This window comes from Schistocerca serialis, chromosome 4 (assembly GCF_023864345.2).
Source record: "Schistocerca serialis cubense isolate TAMUIC-IGC-003099 chromosome 4, iqSchSeri2.2, whole genome shotgun sequence".
Lineage (NCBI taxonomy): Eukaryota > Metazoa > Arthropoda > Insecta > Orthoptera > Acrididae > Schistocerca > Schistocerca serialis.
In genome coordinates, this window is record NC_064641.1 from 687,065,125 (window position 1) to 687,086,644 (window position 21,520).

The 21,520-nt window shown below is 37.8% G+C and overlaps 1 protein-coding gene across 2 annotated transcripts in view; it reads right to left on the reverse strand.

Moving 5' to 3' along the window:
* Nucleotides 1-21,520, reverse strand: part of LOC126473178 (RISC-loading complex subunit tarbp2) — a 144,265-nt gene that overhangs the window by 43,504 nt on the left and 79,241 nt on the right. For both annotated transcript variants that reach the window (XM_050100067.1, XM_050100066.1), the window contains exons 4-5: nt 21,210-21,391; nt 6,866-6,981 (exon numbers count right to left, since the gene is read on the reverse strand). In XM_050100067.1, the coding sequence (XP_049956024.1) occupies nt 6,866-6,981; nt 21,210-21,391 (298 nt within the window). The remainder of the gene's footprint in view (nt 1-6,865; nt 6,982-21,209; nt 21,392-21,520) is intronic.

A 21,520-nucleotide genomic window follows, 5' to 3' on the forward strand; every position in this document is an offset into this window, starting at 1 on the left:
CCACCTAAGGTACGAGTGGGGATAAAGCCTGACAATGCTTGGGAAAGGACCAGGGGAGAAAGGCTGACTACGGCACCTGTGCATAGCCAGTTTAATTCGTTCCATATGGAGAGGATTTTGGGTGAAGGTGAATTCTGGGGAGAAGTTTTTGAAAGTTGTGGGAAGAAAAGGAAGGGAGAGAGAAAATTCAAAGAAAAGAGTGTCTTCGAAAATGTAAGAGATTTGTTTCAATGGGCTGAGTCAAGTGATGGAATGAATGGTGAAGATTCAAATATTTCTGACAATGGAAACGCTAGTCCAACAATTTTGAGGTATCATAATTCTGTTAGTTCTGATACTGTAGTGACACTAGAAAAGTTGAGTGTGTGTATTAATACTACTGAGCAGCATGAGAAAATTGTAAATGAAGTAACAGTTATGCTTTTACCGTATCCAAATATTGGAAGGGTGGATCCTTTGTGTGTTAATATTCCTTGTGCTGGTTGCATATGTGGTATTTCAAACATTGTCAGTGGTGATGTGAATTTTCAATCTTGTGTCAATAAAGTTGCTAATGTTGCATGTGCTAATGCTGATGTTGATGCTAGTGTAGAGGATGCAGTATATGAGGTAGTGAAAGTAGAGCCACCTAATAATATTAATGGTGTACGTGGTATTATTGGAGATCTTTGTGAATCCATTATTGGGAGCAATGCCTCAGATGTGTGTTGTAAGCAGTAGTGCTGCAGAGGCAGATCCTGTGTGTAATGTACATGTTATTGTTGTAAATAGTTCTACATGCACAGAAGACAAAATTTATTGCAGAGAGGGGTCACTAGCAGATGTAACTAATGCAAATGGAATTGTAGACATAGCAATAAGTACTTTTTGGGTACCAAAGTCAGGGCTAGACGAAATTAGAGGGGAATTTATAAATGTAATCAGCAGTTTAAAGCAACAACAAAAGACCAGGCCACCAGAAATACTACAGCACAGTGGAGAAAAAAAATTATCATGAGGAAAATGAAATAAATACGAAATTATTGGCAGCTACTGAGGAACTTTTTGATGGAACTGGTGTGGTAGACAACAATGTTTTGCACTGTGCTGTCGATACAGCAGGGGATACAAGCAATAGACATGTAAATGTGAAACAGACTGTTGAATTAAAATGTAATATTAGTTCTGCCCCCCCCCCCCCCCCCATGAACCATGGACCTTGCCGTTGGTGGGGAGGCTTGCGTGCCTCAGCGATACAGATAGCCGTACCCGTAGGTGCAACCACAACGGAGGGGTATCTGTTGAGAGGCCAGACAAACGTGTGGTTCCTGAAGAGGGGCAGCAGCCTTTTCAGTAGTTGCAAGGGCAACAGTCTGGATGATTGACTGATCTGGCCTAGTAACAACAACCAAAACGGCCTTGCTGTGCTGGTACTGCGAACGGCTGAAAGCAAGGGGAAACTACAGCCGTAATTTTTCCCGAGGGCATGCAGCTTTACTGTATGATTAAATGATGATGGCGTCCTCTTGGGTAAAATATTCCGGAGGTAAAATAGTCCCCCATTCGGATCTCCGGGCGGGGACTACTCAAGAGGATGTCGTTATCAGGAGAAAGAAAAGTGGTGTTCTACGGATCGGAGCGTGGAATGTCAGATCCCTTAATCGGGCAGGTAGGTTAGAAAATTTAAAAAGGGAAATGGATAGGTTGAAGTTAGATATAGTGGGAATTAGTGAAGTTCGGTGGCCGGAGGAACAAGACTTCTGGTCAGGTGACTACAGGGTTATAAACACAAAATCAAATAGGGGTAATGCAGGAGTAGGTTTAACAATGAATAGGAAAATAGGAATGCGGGTAAGCTACTACAAACAGCATAGCGAACGCATTATTGCGGCCAAGATACATACGAAGCCCACACCTACTACAGTAGTACAAGTTTATATGCCAACTGGCTCTGCAGATGACGAAGAAATTGAAGAAATGTATGATGAAATAAAAGAAATTATTCAGATTGTGAAGGGAGACGAAAATTTAATAGTCATGGGTGACTGGAATTCGAGTGTAGGAAAAGGGAGAGAAGGAAACATAGTAGGTGAATATGGACTGGGGCTAAGAAATGAAAGAGGAAGCCGCCTGGTAGAATTTTGCACAGAGCACAACATAATCATAACTAACACTTGGTTTAAGAATCATGAAAGAAGGTTGTATACGTGGAAGAACCCTGGAGATACTAAAACGTATCAGATAGATTATATAATGGTAAGACAGAGATTTAGGAACCAGGTTTTAAATTGTAAGACATTTCCAGGGGCAGATGTGGACTCTGACCACAATCTATTGGTTATGACCTGTAGATTAAAACTGAAGAAACTGCAAAAAGGTGGGAATTTAAGGAGATGGGACCTGGATCAACTGAAAGAACCAGAGGTTATACAGAGTTTCAGGGAGAGCATAAGAGAGCAATTGACAGGAATGGGGGAAAGAAATACAGTAGAAGAAGAATGGGTAGCTTTGAGGGATGAAGTAGTGAAGGCAGCAGAGGATCAAGTAGGTAAAAAGACGAGGGCTAGTAGAAATCCTTGGGTAACAGAAGAAATATTGAATTTAATTGATGAAATGAGAAAATATAAAAATGCAGTAAATGAAGCAGGCAAAAACGAATACAAACGTCTCAAAAATGAGATCGACAGGAAGTGCAAAATGGCTAAGCAGGGATGGCTAGAGGACAAATGTACGGATGTAGAGGCCTATCTCACTAGGGGTAAGATAGATACTGCCTACAGGAAAATTAAAGAGACCTTTGGAGATAAGAGAACGACTTGTGTGAATATCAAGAGCTCAGATGGAAACCCAGTTCTAAGCAAAGAAGGGAAAGCAGAAAGGTGGAAGGAGTATATAGAGGGTCTATACAAGGGCGATGTACTTGAGGACAATATTATGGAAATGGAAGAGGATGTAGATGAAGATGAAATGGGAGATATGATACTGCGTGAAGAGTTTGACAGAACACTGAAAGACCTGAGTCGAAACAAGGCCCCCGGAGTAGACAACATTCCATTGGAACTACTGACGGCCTTGGGAGAGCCAGTCCTGACAAAACTCTACCATCTGGTGAGCAAGATGTGTGAAACAGGCGAAATACCCTCAGACTTCAAGAAGAATATAATAATTCCAATCCCAAAGAAAGCAGGTGTTGACAGATGTGAAAATTACCGAACTATCAGTTTAATAAATCATAGCTGCAAAATACTAACACGAATTCTTTACAGACGAATGGAAAAACTAGTAGAAGCCAACCTTGGGGAAGATCAGTTTGGATTCCGTAGAAACACTGGAACACGTGAGGCAATACTGACCTTACGACTTATCTTAGAAGAAAGATTAAGGAAAGGCAAACCTACGTTTCTAGCATTTGTAGACTTAGAGAAAGCTTTTGACAATGTTGACTGGAATACTCTCTTCCAAATTCTAAAGGTGGCAGGGGTAAAATACAGGGAGCTAAAGGCTATTTACAATTTGTACAGAAACCAGATGGCAGTTATAAGAGTCGAGGGGCATGAAAGGGAAGCAATTTTTGTCTTTAAATATGTCTTTGTCTTTGTCTTTAAATATGTCTGCTTGTGTCTGTATATGTGTGGATGGATGTGTGTGTGTGTGTGTGCGCGCGAGTGTATACCCGTGCTTTTATTCCCCCTAAGGTAAGTCTTTCCGCTCCCGGGATTGGAATGACTCCTTACCCTCTCCCTTAAATGCCACTTCCTTTCGTCTTTCCCTCTCCTTCCCTCTTTCCTGATGAGGCAACAGTTTGTTGCGAAAGCTTGAATTTTGTGTGTATGTTTGTGTTTGTTTGTGTGTCTATCGACGTGCCAGCGCTTTCGTTTGGTAAGTCACATCATCTTTGTTTTTAGATATATTTTTCCCATGTGGAATATTTCCCTCTACTATTTCAAAGTACTGAGAAGGATATGTTTGAGGAAGAACCTTTTAGAAATAATCAACTAATAAAATTACAACCAAAAATTAAAATTTGTGTTGGAGGGTTCAAGACTGAAGCACTTCTTGATTCAAGCAATGAGATTAGTGGGATCCCTGAAATGTTTTTTGAACATCTGAAATCCATTACAGAAGTTATGGAATTGCCAGTCAGAATGTGGATTAGGGGTGCAACCAACAGGTTAAGCAAACCTGTTAAGACCCAAGTGTACTTTATGACAGGCGATATTGAGTTTAGCCAAAACTGTATGTTTATTCCTGAACTCTGTTGAATTTTATTATTGGGATGGATTAGATGACCGATGTAGGAGCTGATCTAGACTGCAAAAGAAACCAGTTAAAGATACATGAAAGTGGGGCAGAGCGTCTGTTAAGTTAAATGGAAATAGTGTTAACAACGTATTTCAAAGCCCATCTCAGTTTGGAGACAGCTATGCAGCAGCAGTAAATCCATACCAAGCAGCAGCTCCCCACCATGGAATGAGTTACAACAACCCACATAGACTTCACCAAGTCATTAACAGGGAAAATGATGATAGCATCACTTGTAGTGGATTAAAGGGCAAGAGAAAACAGTACACAGTACAAGGCAGCCACAGATCTGAAGAAGGCAATGTCAGAAATTAAAACAAAATTGATAATATTGAAGGGATAAGTAAAGAACAAAGGCAGGACTTGCATGATCTGTTGTATGAATAAAATGACATATTTTCTGATGTGCCAGGAAGGGTGAAAGACTTTGAACGAAAACAGTGATGAATGAAAGTAATGTTTTCAGAGAACTATGTCAGTAACTTAATTCAGCATGTGCACCGGAGCTATGGATCTCACAAATGCACTGAAATAATAAGGGAAAAATGTTTTGTTCAGGAATAAGGTCAGACGAGTATGGGAACAACTTAAGAGCTGTGACACCTGTCAGAGTTAAGGTAAGCCAGGCACACAGTCAGGGATGCATGTAGCATATAATACCAGAGAAGGTCAGAGATCTGGTAGCAGTTGAATTTTTTTTGGGACTCTGCCAACTGGAAGAGGTGGATGCAAATACATTTTTGTAATAGAGAACAATTTAGTAAATATATCAAGTTGTATGCAATCAAATGGGCAACCAGTAGAAGTCTGATTTCCAAGTTCACACAAGAGTATTTTCCTTTGATTAGTGTACCAAAAGCTATTTTAAGAGGCAATGGATCCCAATTCACTAGCAATGGTTGGATTCAGTTTACAGATACAGCAGGGATAAAGCATATAAGAATCTCAGTGTATTATCCTTCGAGCAATCTGGCAGAATGATATATGAGAGAATTGGGCTCGTTCTGCAGGATATATTGTAGCAATAAACATAGCTCTTGGGTGCAATATCTAAAAGATTATGAAACAGTAATTAATTGTGTGAAGCACAGCTCAACGGGGTTTTCACCATGGGAGGTGGAGTTCAACACAAAGCCACCAAATCTGTTCACAGAATATGTCAATTGCACCCTGTGTCATGAGGCGAGAAGAGAAGAGTTGGAAACTTTTGTAAGTGAGAACATGGAGAGAAGAGCAATACAAAGAAAGCAAAGACAGGACAGAAAGGTGAAGGTGACAGATAAGAGTTGGGTATCGTGTGTGTGTGTGTGTGTGTGTGTGTGTGTGTGTGTGTGTGTGTGTGTGCGTGTGTGTGTTACTTCTGAAGGGTAAAGATTCAGTTTAATCCTAAAAATAGGTATTGTTTGATCACTGACTTTGTAATAACGCTGTGTGCGATTTTATCAAGTGCATATTTAAAGATTTTGTTATTGCTTAGATTTTAAGTTATATCTGATTGTTATACACAAGCAGGAGGTTAAAACAAGTCATTTGATTCATGAGGGAAATAGCTGGGGTTAATGGTTAATTTTCTTGTCAGATATGGAGTTGAACTTTGATTCATTGATGCTGAGAAGATTGCATGAAATCACAGCTGGGAATTATTTTGCATTTTTATGTTACTTTGAAAATTGATTCCCAAATTGAAGGTTTGATTTGTGCCTTTATTGAGCTTTGTTTTGTTTTCCTTGACAACTTACCACAGTAATATTTCAGTGAATGTGAGTTTCAGTAGAATATCTTAGATTGTTACTAAATCAAGTAACTAGTCGTTTTTCTCCTCAAATTTGCAAACTAAATATGGTCTTTAATATTAACTGTAACAGAACTCTTACTATTAATTATAAATGCTGTCGTGCTCAAAATATAAACTTATTACACTTCATGAAACAGAACTAAATATTCATACAACAAAAAATTACTGATTTTAACTGAAATTTACTTCTAAAATACTGTGTCACTGGGTAAAACCAATTTCAACTTCAGCAACAGAACAATTTAAGCACTGTTTTATTTAAAATGCTAGTGGAGGGCAACAGTAGAGAATGAAGATGATTTGTATCTCTAAGAAAGCAGATTCCCATCCACATTAAAGAGAGATGCACAAAGTATGTGACTAATCTATATTATAATCATGAGACAAGTCTATCCTGTGATTCACAAAATTAAATTGTTTTGTGACAACAGAGTTTTCACAAAAGCAACTTTTAATTTCCATTCACTTGTTAATCCAAATAACAGAGCATCTGATAGACTGAAGAAGCACTAAGCATGTCCCAGTATGTAAGTCTTACAGCCTGTTCTTACTTTTGAAACTATTTACTATGTTATTTACTGTACAATTCACATTGCTGGGCGATGTCTCCCTACACCCAACACAATACACATGCTATTGTCAAAACTATCCTATTATTGTGCAACAAACAATACTGAAAAAATTAGTGAACAATGAATTTGGTTATTAAACTGAAGATTTGTATATTTGGAAATACGACTTTATCACTGTATTAATAAATAAAATACCACAAGTAGTTTCCAAACTCACTTCATCATCGTCATCTGGTACTGGAGCAACTGTAGCTGTAACTGGCAAATCCTGCAACCGTTGCCACATTTTGTGAGCTGCCTGCCGCTTAGCTAATTTCTTTGATTTCCCTGTACCTGTCATCACAAAAGTAATATTTGAAAATTTCTCTTTCATTAAGAAAACAAGAACTGCAAAGAATTTGTCATGGGATATATAATTTCAGAACACCTGAGGCAAACTTTATTGGGAAAAATGATACAAAAGTACATTCATCATAATTGATGATCTAGTTGTAACACTTCTCGTTTATATTACTGATTTTATAGCATTTTCATTTCAATATTAAAAACTTCACTAGCTCTAAAATATTGTTATGAAATGTCTAAAACACTAGTTATACTGTACCAAAATAAGACTAAATAAATCAAGCAGTGGTGCTTTACAGCTGAACACTATTATTTCCTTTTTTATATTGAAAAAAAGCAGTAAATGAACAGATGAGCTCATTAGTAATGACTCTCAGGACAGGAGTCCCAATACCCCCCCCCCCCCCCCCCACCACACACACACACACACACACACACACACACACACACACACACACACACGGCAAACGAATCTGCTCCAGTCCTGAATCCCTGAACCATTACACCAATAACCTGAAAACAGCTTTCGCATCACACAACTACCCTCCCGACTTGGTACAGAAGCAAATAACCAGAGCCACTTCCTCATCCCCTCAAACCCAGAACCTCCCACAGAAGAACCCCAAAAGTGCCCCACTTGTGACAGGATACTTTCTGGGACTGGATCAGACTCTGAATGTGGCTCTCCAGCAGGGATACGACTTCCTCACATCCTGCCCTGAAATGAGATGCATCCTTCATGAAATCCTCCCCACTCCACCAAGAGTGTCTTTCAGCCGTCACCCTAACCTTCGTAACCTCTTGGTTCATCCCTATGAAATCCCCAAACCACCTTCTCTACCCTCTGGCTCCTACCCTTGTAACTGCCCCCGGTCTTAAATCTGTCTCATGCACCCTCCCTCCCACCACCACCACCACCACCACCACCACCACCACCACCACCACCACCACCACCTACTCCAGTCCTGCAACCCGGAAGGTGTACATGATCAAAGGCAGAGCCACATGTGAAAGCACCCACGTGATTTACCAACTGACATACCTACACTGTGAAGCCTTCTATGTGGGAATGACAAGCAACAAACTGTCCATTCGCATGAACAGACACAGGCAGACAGTGTTTGTTGGTAATGAGGATCACCCTGTGGCTAAACATGCCTTGGTGCACAGCCAGCACATCTTGGCACAGTGTTACACTGTCCCGGTTATCAGGATACTTTCCACTGACACCAACCTATCAAAACTCTGGAAATGGGAACTTGCCCTTCAATATATTCTCTCTTCCTGTTACCCACCAGGCCTCAACCTCCGCTAATTTCAAGTGCCGCCCCTTGTACATCACTTGTCATTCAACAACATCTTAGCCTCTGTACTTCCGCCTCAACTGACATCTCTGCCCAACCTCTTTGCCTTTACATATGTCTGCCTGTGTCTGTATATGTACGGATTGATATGTGTATACCTGTCCTTTTTTCCCCCTAAGGTAAGTCTTTCCACTCCCGGGATTCGAATGACTCCTTACCCTCTCCCTTAAAACCCACATCCTTTCGTCTTTCCCTCCCCTTCCCTCTTTCCTGATGAAGCAACCTTGGGTTGCGAAAGATTGAAATTTGTGTGTGTGTGTGTGTGTGTGTGTGTGTGTGTGTGTGTGTGTGTGTGTGTGTGTGTTTTTATTGTCTCTATCAACGTACCAACACTTTCGTTCGGTAAGTTACAGCATCTTTGTTTTTAGATATATTTTTCCCACGTGGAATGTAGAAAAACCTGTTTCTTCTTCAGTTGGGGGCGTTTAAGAATAAAATTTCCTATTTCATACAAGGAACAGATTAATTCATCTTGATGTCGAATTCACCACTATTAAATCTCTGCACCAAGCAGCACCGCACTCCATTACGTGTGGTCGGAAAATCCATCTTTGGCTGCATTTCTCTGTGCTAACATCGCAGGCCGCCTTCATGCATGTGTGCTTCAAAACACAGCGACTGGCCACCCATAGCACTCAACGATTCCCCATCCAGAACATACAGTGACCCCAGTCCCATTAACTATGGAGCCTATTTAATGCTGCTACTGACATTTACAAGCCAGTTCTCATCATGCTATGTTATACTCCACACCTCACAAGTGCTACACTGTGGTCAATGTAGATTTGGCTGCACTCTGGACTTAGAATCCGAATACCATACTGGACTTCATTCACTTGGCTTAGTATGTCAACGGACTTGTGATTTCTGCCGGAATTCCACATTTCACTTGCACTTCCTGGACATTGGTATAAACATCATCAATTTATATAATTTGCTATAATGTGTTCATCTACAACTTGGCACTTGGTAACAGAACTGTGTGTGTGTGTGTTGTGTCAATAAACTGGCATTATATCTATTGTGTTATTCCTAGTTATAACACTCAAGTGACTCATGCAAGAGCTCTTACTAGCATTTAAACAAACAGCGAAAAGTGAAAAGATCAGGTGAACATTTTCATTGGATGATGTTTTTAAATGTCTTCATAAAGGTGCAACTTAACAACAATGCCTCAAACTGATTTCTTCAACTTTGGCAATGAATCTGTTCCAGAAAGATGGTTTGAAATTTGTTTACAGAATTTCATCGTGGCTGAGCTGTAGAGCCACAAAATTGATGACACAAACTTCTATGACATGTAATGTCAAATTCAGCTATGTTCTGAATCTGCATGGCGGATCTGTATGTGGTTTAACTGACAACTGTTAAATATGTTTAAATTTCAAGAGGTTTTGATTCTGATTGTTGCCTTTTTTTAATTTAGTGTGAGGTGAGCAAATGCCACGGCCGACTCAAGATTTGTCTGTTATGCATCCTAGACTGCCTGCTGTTAGCCCTCCCGTGGAGGACACACACACACACACACACACACACACACACACACACACAGACACACATGCGCGCACACGCACTCACACACACTTTCTTTCTTTCGTTTTTTTTAACAATAATTACTGTTAACTGTTGTTTCCCTAGTTCGCTGATGAAAGCTATCAAAAGGAGGATTAAGACACGTTATTTTGCTCTGTTGAGCAGAATGTAACACAGATTTACTAAAATATGTTATACATTAATAGAAATAACTGGGCTGTCTTTTTCCATAAGAGCAATGAAAAAAGGTGCTATTATTATTATTATTATTATTAATCTTTCTTTCTTTCTTTTCTCAGACGTTATGTCTGGTCAAAAATGGAAAGTGACACGGACCTTGATCAAGCGTGACTTCCTTTTAACTGTACGGTATATGTTATATTGCATTTAGGAACTTTCAGGTGATTGAACATGTATAAATAATTACGGATTTCTGTAGTTGTATATATAAGTTTGGATGTAGCTGTATTGCATTGATGTACTGGTGGATATTGTGTGGTATGACTCCTGTAGTTGATAGTATAATTGGCATAATGTCAACTTTATCCTGATGCCATATGTCCTTGACTTCCTCAGCCAGTTGGATGTATTTTTCAATTTTTTCTCCTGTTTTCTTTTGTATATTTGTTGTATTGGGTATGGATATTTCGATTAGTTGTGTTAATTTCTTCTTTTTATTGATGAGTATGATGTCAGGTTTGTTATGTGGTGGTGTTTTATCTGTTATAATGGTTCTGTTCCAGTATAATTTGTATTAATCATTCTCCAGTACATTTTGTGGTGCATACTTGTATGTGGGAATGTTTTGTTTTATAAGCTTATGTTGTAAGGCAAGCTGTTGATGTATTATTTTTGCTACATTGTCATGTCTTATGGGGTATTCTGTATTTGCTAGTATTGTACATCCGCTTGTGATGTGATCTACTGTTTCTATTTGTTGTTTGCAAAGTCTGCATTTATCTGTTGTGGTATTGAGATCTTTAATAATATGCTTGCTGTAATATCTGGTGTTTATTGTTTGATCCTGTATTGCAATCATGAATCCTTCCGTCTCACTGTATATATTGCCTTTTCTTAGTCGTGTTGGATGCGTCTTGATCGATGTGTGGCTGTGTTAAATGATATGGGTGCTTGCCATGTAGTGTTTTCTTTTTCCAATTTACTTTCTTCGTATCTGTTGATGTTATGTGATCTAGAGGGTTGTAGAATTGGTTATGAAATTGCAGTGGTGTAGCCGATGTATTTATACGAGTGATTGCTTTGTGTATTTTGCTAGTTTCTGCTCATCCTATAAAGAATTTTCTTAAATTGTCTACCTGTCCATAATGTAGGTTTTTATGTCGATAAATCCCCTTCCTCCTTCCTTTCTGCTTAATGTGAATCTTTCCATTGCTGAATGTATGTGATGTATTCTATATTTGTGACATTGTGATAGTGTAAGTGTATTGAGTGCTTCTAGGTCTGTGTTACTCCATTTCACTACTCCAAATGAGTAGGTCAATATTGGTATAGCATAAGTATTTATAGCTTTTGTCTTGTTTCTTGCTGTCAATTCTGTTTTCAGTATTTTTGTTAGTCTTTGTCTATATTTTTCTTTTAGTTCTTCTTTAATATTTGTATTATCTATTCCTATTTTTTTTCTGTATCCTAGATATTTATAGGCATCTGTTTCTTCCATCGCTTCTATGGAGCCACTGTGGTTATCCAATATGTAATCTTCTTGTTTAGTGTGTTTTCCATTGACTACGCTATTTTTCTTACATTTGTCTGTTCAAAAAGCCATATTTATATCATTGCTGAATACTTCTGTTATCTTTAGTAATTGGTTGAGTTGTTGATTTGTTGCTGCCAGTAGTTTTAGATCATCCATGTATAGCAAGTGTGTGATTTTGTGTTGATATGTTCCAGTAATATTGTATCCATAATTTGTATTATTTAGCATGTTGGATAGTGGGTTCAGAACAAGGCAGAACCAGAAAGGACTTAATGAGTCTCCTTGGTATATTCCACGGTTAATCTGTATTGGCTGTGATGTGATATTATTTGAATTTGTTTGTATATTAAGTGTGGTTTTCCAATTTTTCATTACTATGTTTAGGAACTGTATCAATTTAGGATCTACTTTGTATATTTCCAATATTTGTAGTAACCATGAGTGGGGGTACACTATTACAAGCTATTTGGTGATCAATGTATGCGTAGTGTAGCGACCATTGTTTAGTTTTAGCTTGATATGTCACCTCTGCATCTATTATCAGTTGCTCTTTACATCCTCGTGCTCTTTTGCAACAGCCTTTTTGTTCTTTATTTATAATTTGTATGTGTTACTAATTTCTGTGTAATGACTGAAGTTAATATTTTGTATATTGTTGGTAGGCATGTTATGGGGCGATATTTAGCTGGGTTTGCTGTGTTCTGCTTGATCTTTAGGTTTCAGATAAGTTATTCCATGTGTAAGTGTATCAGGGAATGTGTATGGGTCTGCAATGTAACTGTTAAATAATTTAGTTAGATGTGAATGTGTTGAGGTGAACTACTTTAGCCAGAAATTTGGTATTTGGTACTTTGTCTTTTCCAGGGGCTTTCCAATTGTGAGTAGAATTAATTGCATGGGTGACTTCATGTTGCAAAATTATCACTTCAGGCATCCGCAGTATCATCTTGTATGTGTCTGTTTCTGCTTGTATCCACCGTGCATGCCTGTTATGTTGTACCGGGTTTGACCATATGTTGCTCCAGAAGTGTTCCATGTCTGTTATGCTTGGTGGATTGTCTATTTTAATGTGTGTGTTATCTATTGTCTGGTAAAATTTCTTTTGATTTGTGTTGAATGTTCGGTTTTGTTTCCTTCTATTTTCACTTTTTTTGTATCTTCTAAGTCGTTTGGCCAATGCTTGTAATTTCTGCTTCTTTTCATCTAATTGCTCTATCGTTTCTTGTTGTGAGATTTTACCTAACCTTTTTCGGTTTTTTTTCTGACATTACATTTCTTATAAATTGTGTTAGCTGTCCGATGTCTTTTCTCACTTTTTCTATTCTGATCTGTAGCCTGTGTTGCCATGCTGGTTTTGTGGGTTTCTTCTGTGTGTTGGTTGGTTCTGATCTCTGCCTAGTGTGTATATTTAGTGTAGTGAGTGCTCCTATATAAACCAGTAGTTGTAACTCTTCCATAGTTGTGTTTTCATTTACTTTGTTGTGTATGATTGTGTTGATAGTTTTTATTGCTGTTTCGACTTGTGGGTTATTTGGCAGTCTATGCAAGAATGGTCTAATGTCTGTATTTGTGTCTTTGTATTCTATATATGTCAGCTGAAATTTTTCTTCAATATCTAACATGTGTGTCACTTCGTGTTCTATTTGTGCTTGTTCTGGTGGCTGTCTTAAGATTTCGTTTTCCTCTGATTGTTTAACTGACGCATTTTGTTCTTTGTTTGTTTTGTCTGGGATGTTTGAGTCCATTATTGTATTTTCTTCTTCTAATTGCACATAATTTTGTTCCAGTATTTGTTGTACTTGTTGTTTGATGTTTTCTAATTCTGACTGGGGTATCATGTTATTTTTTATTATTACACGGATCTGATCAGCTAGTCGTTGTTCTGTTAAAATTTTAATTCCGGGTATCTGGTAATAAATGTTGTGTATACTTGTGATCTGTATCCAGTTGTGTTGGTTCCTAGGTTTGTTGCTTGGTAAAAACAGAACATGAGGTGTCGATTAACTTCATCTGACCATCTCATCCTCTGTCTTTGTTTTCCTTCTAGGGTGGTTGCAGGAAGCATATCCTGCAAAACACCTCTATTTGGATTTAAATCATTTTCCAGTTGGCTAGCAGTGTCGTTACCATTGTGGGCGGGCATACGGTTCAAGCGTCGTCCCCGACCATGACGGCGCTTGTCCGAGGCTTCTTTAGTTCTGTCCTGAACCAAGTAATCACACTAAAAGGGGGGTTAGCCCTATTAGTGGTTTGTTCTTTCCGTCGCCTTTTACGACTGGCAGAACATACCGGAGGCCTATTCTTTTCCCGGGCCTCCTATCATTATCATTATCATTATCATTATCATTATCATTATCATTATCATCATCATCATCATCATTATTATTATTATTTTGAGTTTACTTCCTGTTCTTCAAAAACAAACTTACTGTTTGAGAAAAACGTTGTGTGGAAGATAACCCCTGTAACCTCGCAAAAAAATAGAAAAGAAGAGGAAAAGGCAATTAACTAAAACAAAATGAGGAATTAAGAAAAGTGATATTTTGGAATAATAACCTTCAGTCTTAATATCCTAAGAACACTGATTGGAGCCAACTTATTTAGGGAAATACTAATATTTGTAGCAGCAATAGGTGCTCAGAAATATCTCTGATCCATTCCTGCACTCTGTCTATCTTAAGTTTTGCAGTCCTCAATCCCCACAGCTCTCACTAAGTGGTGCTATCACTGACACTTCAGTCACCAACTCCCGACACTACCCACTATTGTTTAGAGAGTGAATGCACATTAGTAATGTGAAGTCGTGGACCGATGCAGTTAATGCCACCACTACAGTAGCCAGAGAACGAGGAGCTAGGTGACTGTAAGGATGTCAGTCAAACTGAAACACCCATGGGTGACTTTTTGAAACTATCAGTGGAAAGAATAGCAAGGAGAGACAAAATTACCAATTTCTTTGTTAAAAGTTAATAGTTAAAGTAACAATAAACATGGCCAGAAATGACTTAGATGAAGTGAAAAACTGATGGTAGATTCAAAGAAGAGTTATGCCTGCAGGTATCAAATCAAAAGAAATAGTTAAATCTCTGGAGAGAAAGTTTAAACAAAGAACTAAATAATCAAAATAAAAAAATCAGAGAAATTGTCGGCCACCTCTGAAGCTTTAACCAACACAACATAAGCAATTTTGCTGAATTAAATGTTAATGTGACCGAAGTTGACAAACTGGAAAAACAAAGTTAAGTCGAAAGTAGATAAGACAGTTCAACTATATTAATATAATTAATGATCAATTTAACAATTTAAAACTAATATTAGAAGAACTTATTAAAAATAATGGTTTTTTTCAAAGGCAGTTTAACAATAGTTTAGAAGTACTGCAAACCAAAGTCATGGAAATTGTGCAGGAAGTATCATCTGATGTAAATGCCCACAGATAACTTCAGAAGATGGTTGCTGGGATGTAGCAACTGAGTTATGGGAAACAGACAAGAATTAAAAATGCTAAAGAATTAGTTGAACTGAACAGTCAATACTTGCACTGAAAGAATTATTTCGAAAAAATTCAGCTAGGAAAATTGGAATAGGATATTTATCAGTTTGAAGGATAAATTTGAGGAATCTGAAAATGGAGGAGAATTAAAAGGAACTGCAGTGTCCTCATTCATAATGACAATAGCAAATGTAAATGAGTAATGGGAAGAATTTCATCTAGAAAGTGGAAGTCACGTATCCAATAATATTCCATGTTTTAAACCTGAAGGGGAAATACATCCTATTGTCTTTTAATGAACCTCTGAAGATGAAAGAAACCCAGAACAGGAAAGCATTAAAGCACTAGTATGAAGAGAAATATTGGTATAAGGGTTAAGTTCTTAGGTGAACCTGTAAATGAGAGCCATCAGATGAGGGTATTAGTAGCATGCCCAGCTATGTATGGGAGAAAATGCTTGGGAATGATTGGTTAACAGTCTGTTCAATTTTTAGTCACTTGGAACAATTGCATATCCTTAATAAAGCTTGTGAATAAGAAGTGGAGAAAAACAAAAGGATCAAGATACACAAAGGGACACTTAACTCCATCAGAGACCAACAGTAAGCAAAAGTAGCTGCTACTGTAAAGTAAACAAACAAATTACTGAAGAGCCCTATGGAGGACTCAAATATAAAGTGAGAACAACAGCTAGGAACAGGTCTTGCAATGGGGAAAGGTATACAAACAATTGTTGAAGCTGAGGATGTGGAAAACTCTTTGGAAAGCAAGAAACTGGTTGCTCCAAGAGACCATATAGTGAAGATCAAATCAAGAGGCGCATTGGAGAAATGATAATTGCATGAAGGAGCCACCAGTTGTAGATCATTAGAGACCAGATTATATGCATCATAAAAACCTTAAAATATGGATGCAAATATGCATGAAAAATGCTTAAAAATGCATGAAGTGTTGAAATATGTAAGATCAAATAATAACAAAACATGATAGTTACTGCGTGCAATATATCTCTAAGTTGAACCTGTGCATATAAACTACGAGGAAGAGCGACGGCCACACGAAAAATTGGTACATTTAGAATGCTAATATCATTTTCTGAATACTTTCTGGTAGAGGTCAGGAAGGGGGCCTTTCTGAGATTATTTTCTAAAAATTTGCATAATCGGGATGCCTACTGTGTTTCAAGAATTGTTTCTTCTTTGCTATTGTCAGTAATAAGTGGATGTGATGCAAGTGAGTCACAGCGAAACAATCTATATGTACTAGACCAACTTCAAGATCTATCACACGCAGAAGGACACACTCAAAAACTCGGTAATATTTCATCTAAAAAACAACATACAATCATGAATTCTTTTAACAGCATTAACTTTTAATTAATACTATTGGACCAAAGCATCATCTACAATTTATTTTACATTTTTTCTACTATTGTACACACAAATGACCAAGTACTGTTCCAAATGTTCGGTAGTAAGATTGCATCTTTGATCACTCAAAACATTTTTATAAGCAGAAAAGGGCCATTCTACATCAACTGAGTAACTGGGCAGTTTTTGAAATTGGGTGCTATGTTGGCATTTATTGTCTCTGGCAAAAGTTCACCCAGCCCATTAATAAAACTATCGATTTGGCACAAGGGTTCAAAGCCTGGGTTATTATTTAAAATGTTTTCAAGCTTTTCTTCAAGTTTTCTCTGGTAATGAAGAGTTCAATTAATGAATAAAATTATTCTAGTGAACAGATTCATTCAACGCCAAACCCTGAGTTTCAAGCTTTTTAATACTTGCAGGGACATGGGAAAAACGAGTGCCAGCAATGTCTTTTTTAAAACCAGAATCAATAAAAGCTTCCTTGCACTGGCAAACTGCCAAAGCCGCAAGGAGGTAAAGACACACTTTGTAATTTTTCGTTGTAGGTCTTAGTGCGAGCAGGAGCCATTAGAAACACCCTGCAGTTTCATCAACTGAAATCCAGATAATGCTGTCCTTGAGGTCATTGCATATTTCTTCCAGAACATTCATGTAAATAGCCAGTATGTACTTTTTACGCAACGTTGATTCATCTGGTACATTTTGATCTAAGCAACATTTGCACAGGAAGCCTTTGACGATAGGGTTTGTAAGTTTGTGAAGAGGAATATTGCTTGCAATGAATGCTTCACATGGATCCATGTTAAACCAACTTTTTTGGTTACCTTTGGACAAATCCCTGCTGCTGCAACTTGCTGTTATTAGAAGTTGTTGTCGTGGTCCTTACTTCTGCATTCCTGCGATATGAAGACTTGTCTTGACATGCTGGTCTATTTGAAACTTTTTTTTGCACGAAAAGTTTTTCTCGCAAACTCAAAAATATAAAACAGTTCCGTCATGTAAATGTTCCAGGATGGTCACCTGTCCAAGGAACGACATATCTTTTTCCGGGTGGCGTGGCACACAACCATTACACACTACACATTGTAAACACGTTCAATTGTGTACAAGTAAATAGAAAGCTATACTGAAACAATGGACATGCAACTACAAGTTTGCATAGTTTAACTTAACTGTTGCCAACGTGCACAGTATGACAGCAGAGAGGATTAACCGGGGGCATGGGCACAGTAGTATTGACTCACTCTGCCTGTTCCTGTTCCTGCTCCTCTTCTGTAATTGATTCACTAGGCAGTGGCCTCTCTGTTAGTGATTGCAAGCAGTTCTAGGTCGCGATCAATCTGTGAGACATCAAAACTAGGTCGAGCTAGAGACTGCCCATCTAAATTTTTAAAATATTGTAAACATAGAGCAAAAATATGCATCGTCACTAGTTTTTAATTAAAAAATGCAATAACTGGTGAAAAGGAGCCAAATACGCAAATGCATATGCAACGTGAAAATGCATATAATCCGGTGTCTATGCATCATAATGATTTTTAAGCTATGTACTGGATAGAGAATTAAGTTATAGGGAAGGGTTTGTATACATTTTGTATATTTCTGACAGCAGTTAAGAAAATGCAGCTCTAAGTTAGCAGTGAGTCCTAGAGCACAATACAACAATACAACTTGGTGTTTATTTAGTATTTAGTGAAACAGGCCATTACCAGCCAATTATTTTCAGGTCATAACATACAGAAAAATGCTTTGACAGACAAATGATGATGAAACAAGGGAAACAGCTCAAGTCATGACCAGTGACTGACAATACCTGCCCTGAATGTCTATTAAATTTTTGCAAGTAGTAACATTTTTTGTAATTTGTCAGACTTTTATAGGGACAGGCTTTGTAATGGATTGAAATTATGTTTATTGTTTGTATATATGTTACTCTGATTAAGTTCGATCCTAATCAGCTTTATAAGTAGACTCCAGTTTTAAGTATCTTACAATAATCTACATCCTGGACTAAAAATGGACACTGAGGGCTATAATTTGGTACAAATAAGGTGTGTTCAGATTCTTCAGTACTCTTGTGTCATCGTGGTGGTGGTGCTGGTGGTGGTGGTGGTGCGGGAGGGGGGGGGGGGGGGGGGGACAAATCTTACACCCGCAGCAGATGGTGTACAATCTTTTTTTTTTACTTTTCCTTAGATTACGTCCCTGAGAGGGCATAACTATTTTACAGGGTACAGAAGTATCTGGAACTGCTTAAGGGAGTTCCCTGTTGGATTTGAAATTAATTTCATTTGAACATATAATCATAGCAGCAGCCAAAATGTATTATCAAAAAGAACAAGATGGGATATGGTCTCCCAATTTCTTGAGCCAATACACAATTTGTTTTCCAAAATAATTAACATAAAACACATTTAAAAATTCTTAGAGCATTTCGACTTTCCATTAGTGTCTCAGCCCAGAATCTTTAAGAATGCATTTATAGTCTGCCCAAAATTACTTTAGGATTGATAGCGAGGACTGAAGTGCTCGAGGGAAGCCCACACATTAGGCCCAGGCCACTTTTTGCCAACATTCCATAGCAGCCATAGCAAACCTCCGAAGCTACCAAACCTTCGCCCCACACAACACAACACTTGCTGCTTGCAGTGAGCTTCAGTTGTAATCAGGTTGCTGTACTGTGTGATCACTGTGCCCTGTGACTAGTGTGTGGCTTTTTACATTTGTAGGAGTTATTCTTTTATTTGTTGTTACCATTATCTGTTGTTTGGAGGTCAATGATGTCAGTGGGAAGTTCGTCAAAAGTTATAAGCGGAAAAGTTCTATAATATTCTCTTGGCCAGGGAACTGCCATACAAAGGCAGTCACAAGAAACAGTTTGCAAGTTATGTGCCTACTTTGAGAATGAAAAACTTAATGGTGACCCGCTGCTCTCCATTAACAAAGTAATCTACAAAACAGTTGCAGCTTTGAATGTGAACAAAAAAACACTACTGTGAAAAGGTTGGGAAGGAAATGTTCAACAAAGAAAAGGAAGCTGAATAATCAACAAAACTTACAACTTCCTATGGATAAGTGGATGACCAATACTGATTCATTTGCAGAAGAGAGGATTCAATTTTTTTCCAAGTCCCCTTCCTGTTCTAAAAACCAAACCTGCTATTTGAGCAGAAGTTGGAGAGAAAGATAATTGCTAAAGTGCTTCAGCCAGCAATCAATTCCATTAAGCTCAACAGAAATCTGTTATTCCAAAAAATAATGATGCTGTGCATAATGTAATTATAGAGGAATGGCACGCGCATGCACCAGTTCTCTATAATTCTTATCTTCACAGTGACAATGTCAGCTGTCTCACAGCCAATCAAACAACTGACTGTGATGGATACAAACCATCAAATTAATGTGTCACTGCCCATATTCAACTAATAGTTTTTTGTTTAATTATGTAAATGAAAACATGGGTGGGCAGTGATTTATCACCACCTTCAGAAACTGCTGCATCCTTCCAAAACCATATTTTTGACGTACCAACACTAGACTAGTAGACTGGAAAAAATGTTTCCTTGGTTGTTGTGAATGGATGCAAATATAAATTTCACAGACACATTTTTTCAGGAACAAAAAAACAATTTATACAAAAACTGTTTATAGCTGTCCTTAGGACTGATATGTCCAAAATTATTTGGGATAAATGGGAAAAGATTCACCAACTTGAGAGTTTCAAACAATATAGTAGTCCTCGACACAATATGATTGAAAGGCTTTATCCGAGAGTTGCGAAAAAGTGGACATTCATAAAAATCTGTCTAAAACAAATGTTGTGCACAATAAGTGAGTAAGTGCAATACCATTCCTATTGAATAACACCAGTCCAAAAAATGTTATTTTTATCAGGATCAGGTAAATGATATCCAAGAAGACTTAAAACCCGAGGTTTTTCACCAAATCAAGCTAGGTTGGAGAGCTTATGGAAGAAGGATAAGGGCATTTCTAGGTCTAATATGCCAACACACATAATGAAGTTGTTTTCTAACAATGTGTTCTTCTAGTACTAGCATACTGCCATGCAACTTTGATTTTAAAGAAGTTTTGCAAAAGAAAACTACCAACAGCTCAAAGAGCTATGGAAAGGTCACCACTAGGTCCCACTGAGAAAGATCAGAAACAAAGACATAAGAGCAATAACAGGCATTCAGGATATTGTGGAAAGGGCAAAGGCTCAGAAATAGATAAGGACAGGACGTATCACACAAAGAAATTACAGGAGGTGGACAAAGGCAGTACTGGAGTGGTGTCTCAGAGAAAGAATAAAATAGTGGGGCAGACCACCTGACTGCTGGGATAAAGACCTGAAGAAAGTTGGAGGCTCCAACTGGCAGTAGACAACAGGAGAAAAAGGCGTGAAAACAGTTACCAATATTGTATTTGTTAGTTTAAGATTAAAGTGGCTACATCCTGCAAAGGCTGAATTAACTGAACAATAAGTAAATACAAAAAATTCTCTTATCACTGTTCTTACAAAAATTTACAAGACAGTCATAAAAGTAGTGAGTGATGTTGCAAAAAGAAAATACTCAAATGGCAATAGACTATACAAATAATAAGCACAAGTAAACAGATTGCTAAATATGTCACCATAATCATACTCTGTGCTGCAGATAGAACACACATTTTCAAGACAGGAATGGAACAGTGAGGGTTTACGGAGCAAGTACATAAAAACATCAGAGATACATTACCTGTTTCTTTGTATTTAAAAACAAAGCATGCAATTGTAAACAATCGTTCATGAGGTAATCCTTCTTCATGCACCATTTCATAATTGGGTGGAGGCCATCGTCTTGACATGCACATTTCCTGCAAAGAACCAATTGGGTTTCCTGGTATCTTGTTGTCATATGGTGATAAAATTTCAGTCTTTCTGCAAAAACAAAAAAATAAATAAAAATAAAAAATAAAAAATAGAGAGCTGATACACAAAACAGTAACAATACTATGACATGCAAAATCTTTCAGCAACAAAATATTATTTATATTCATGGAAACAAGC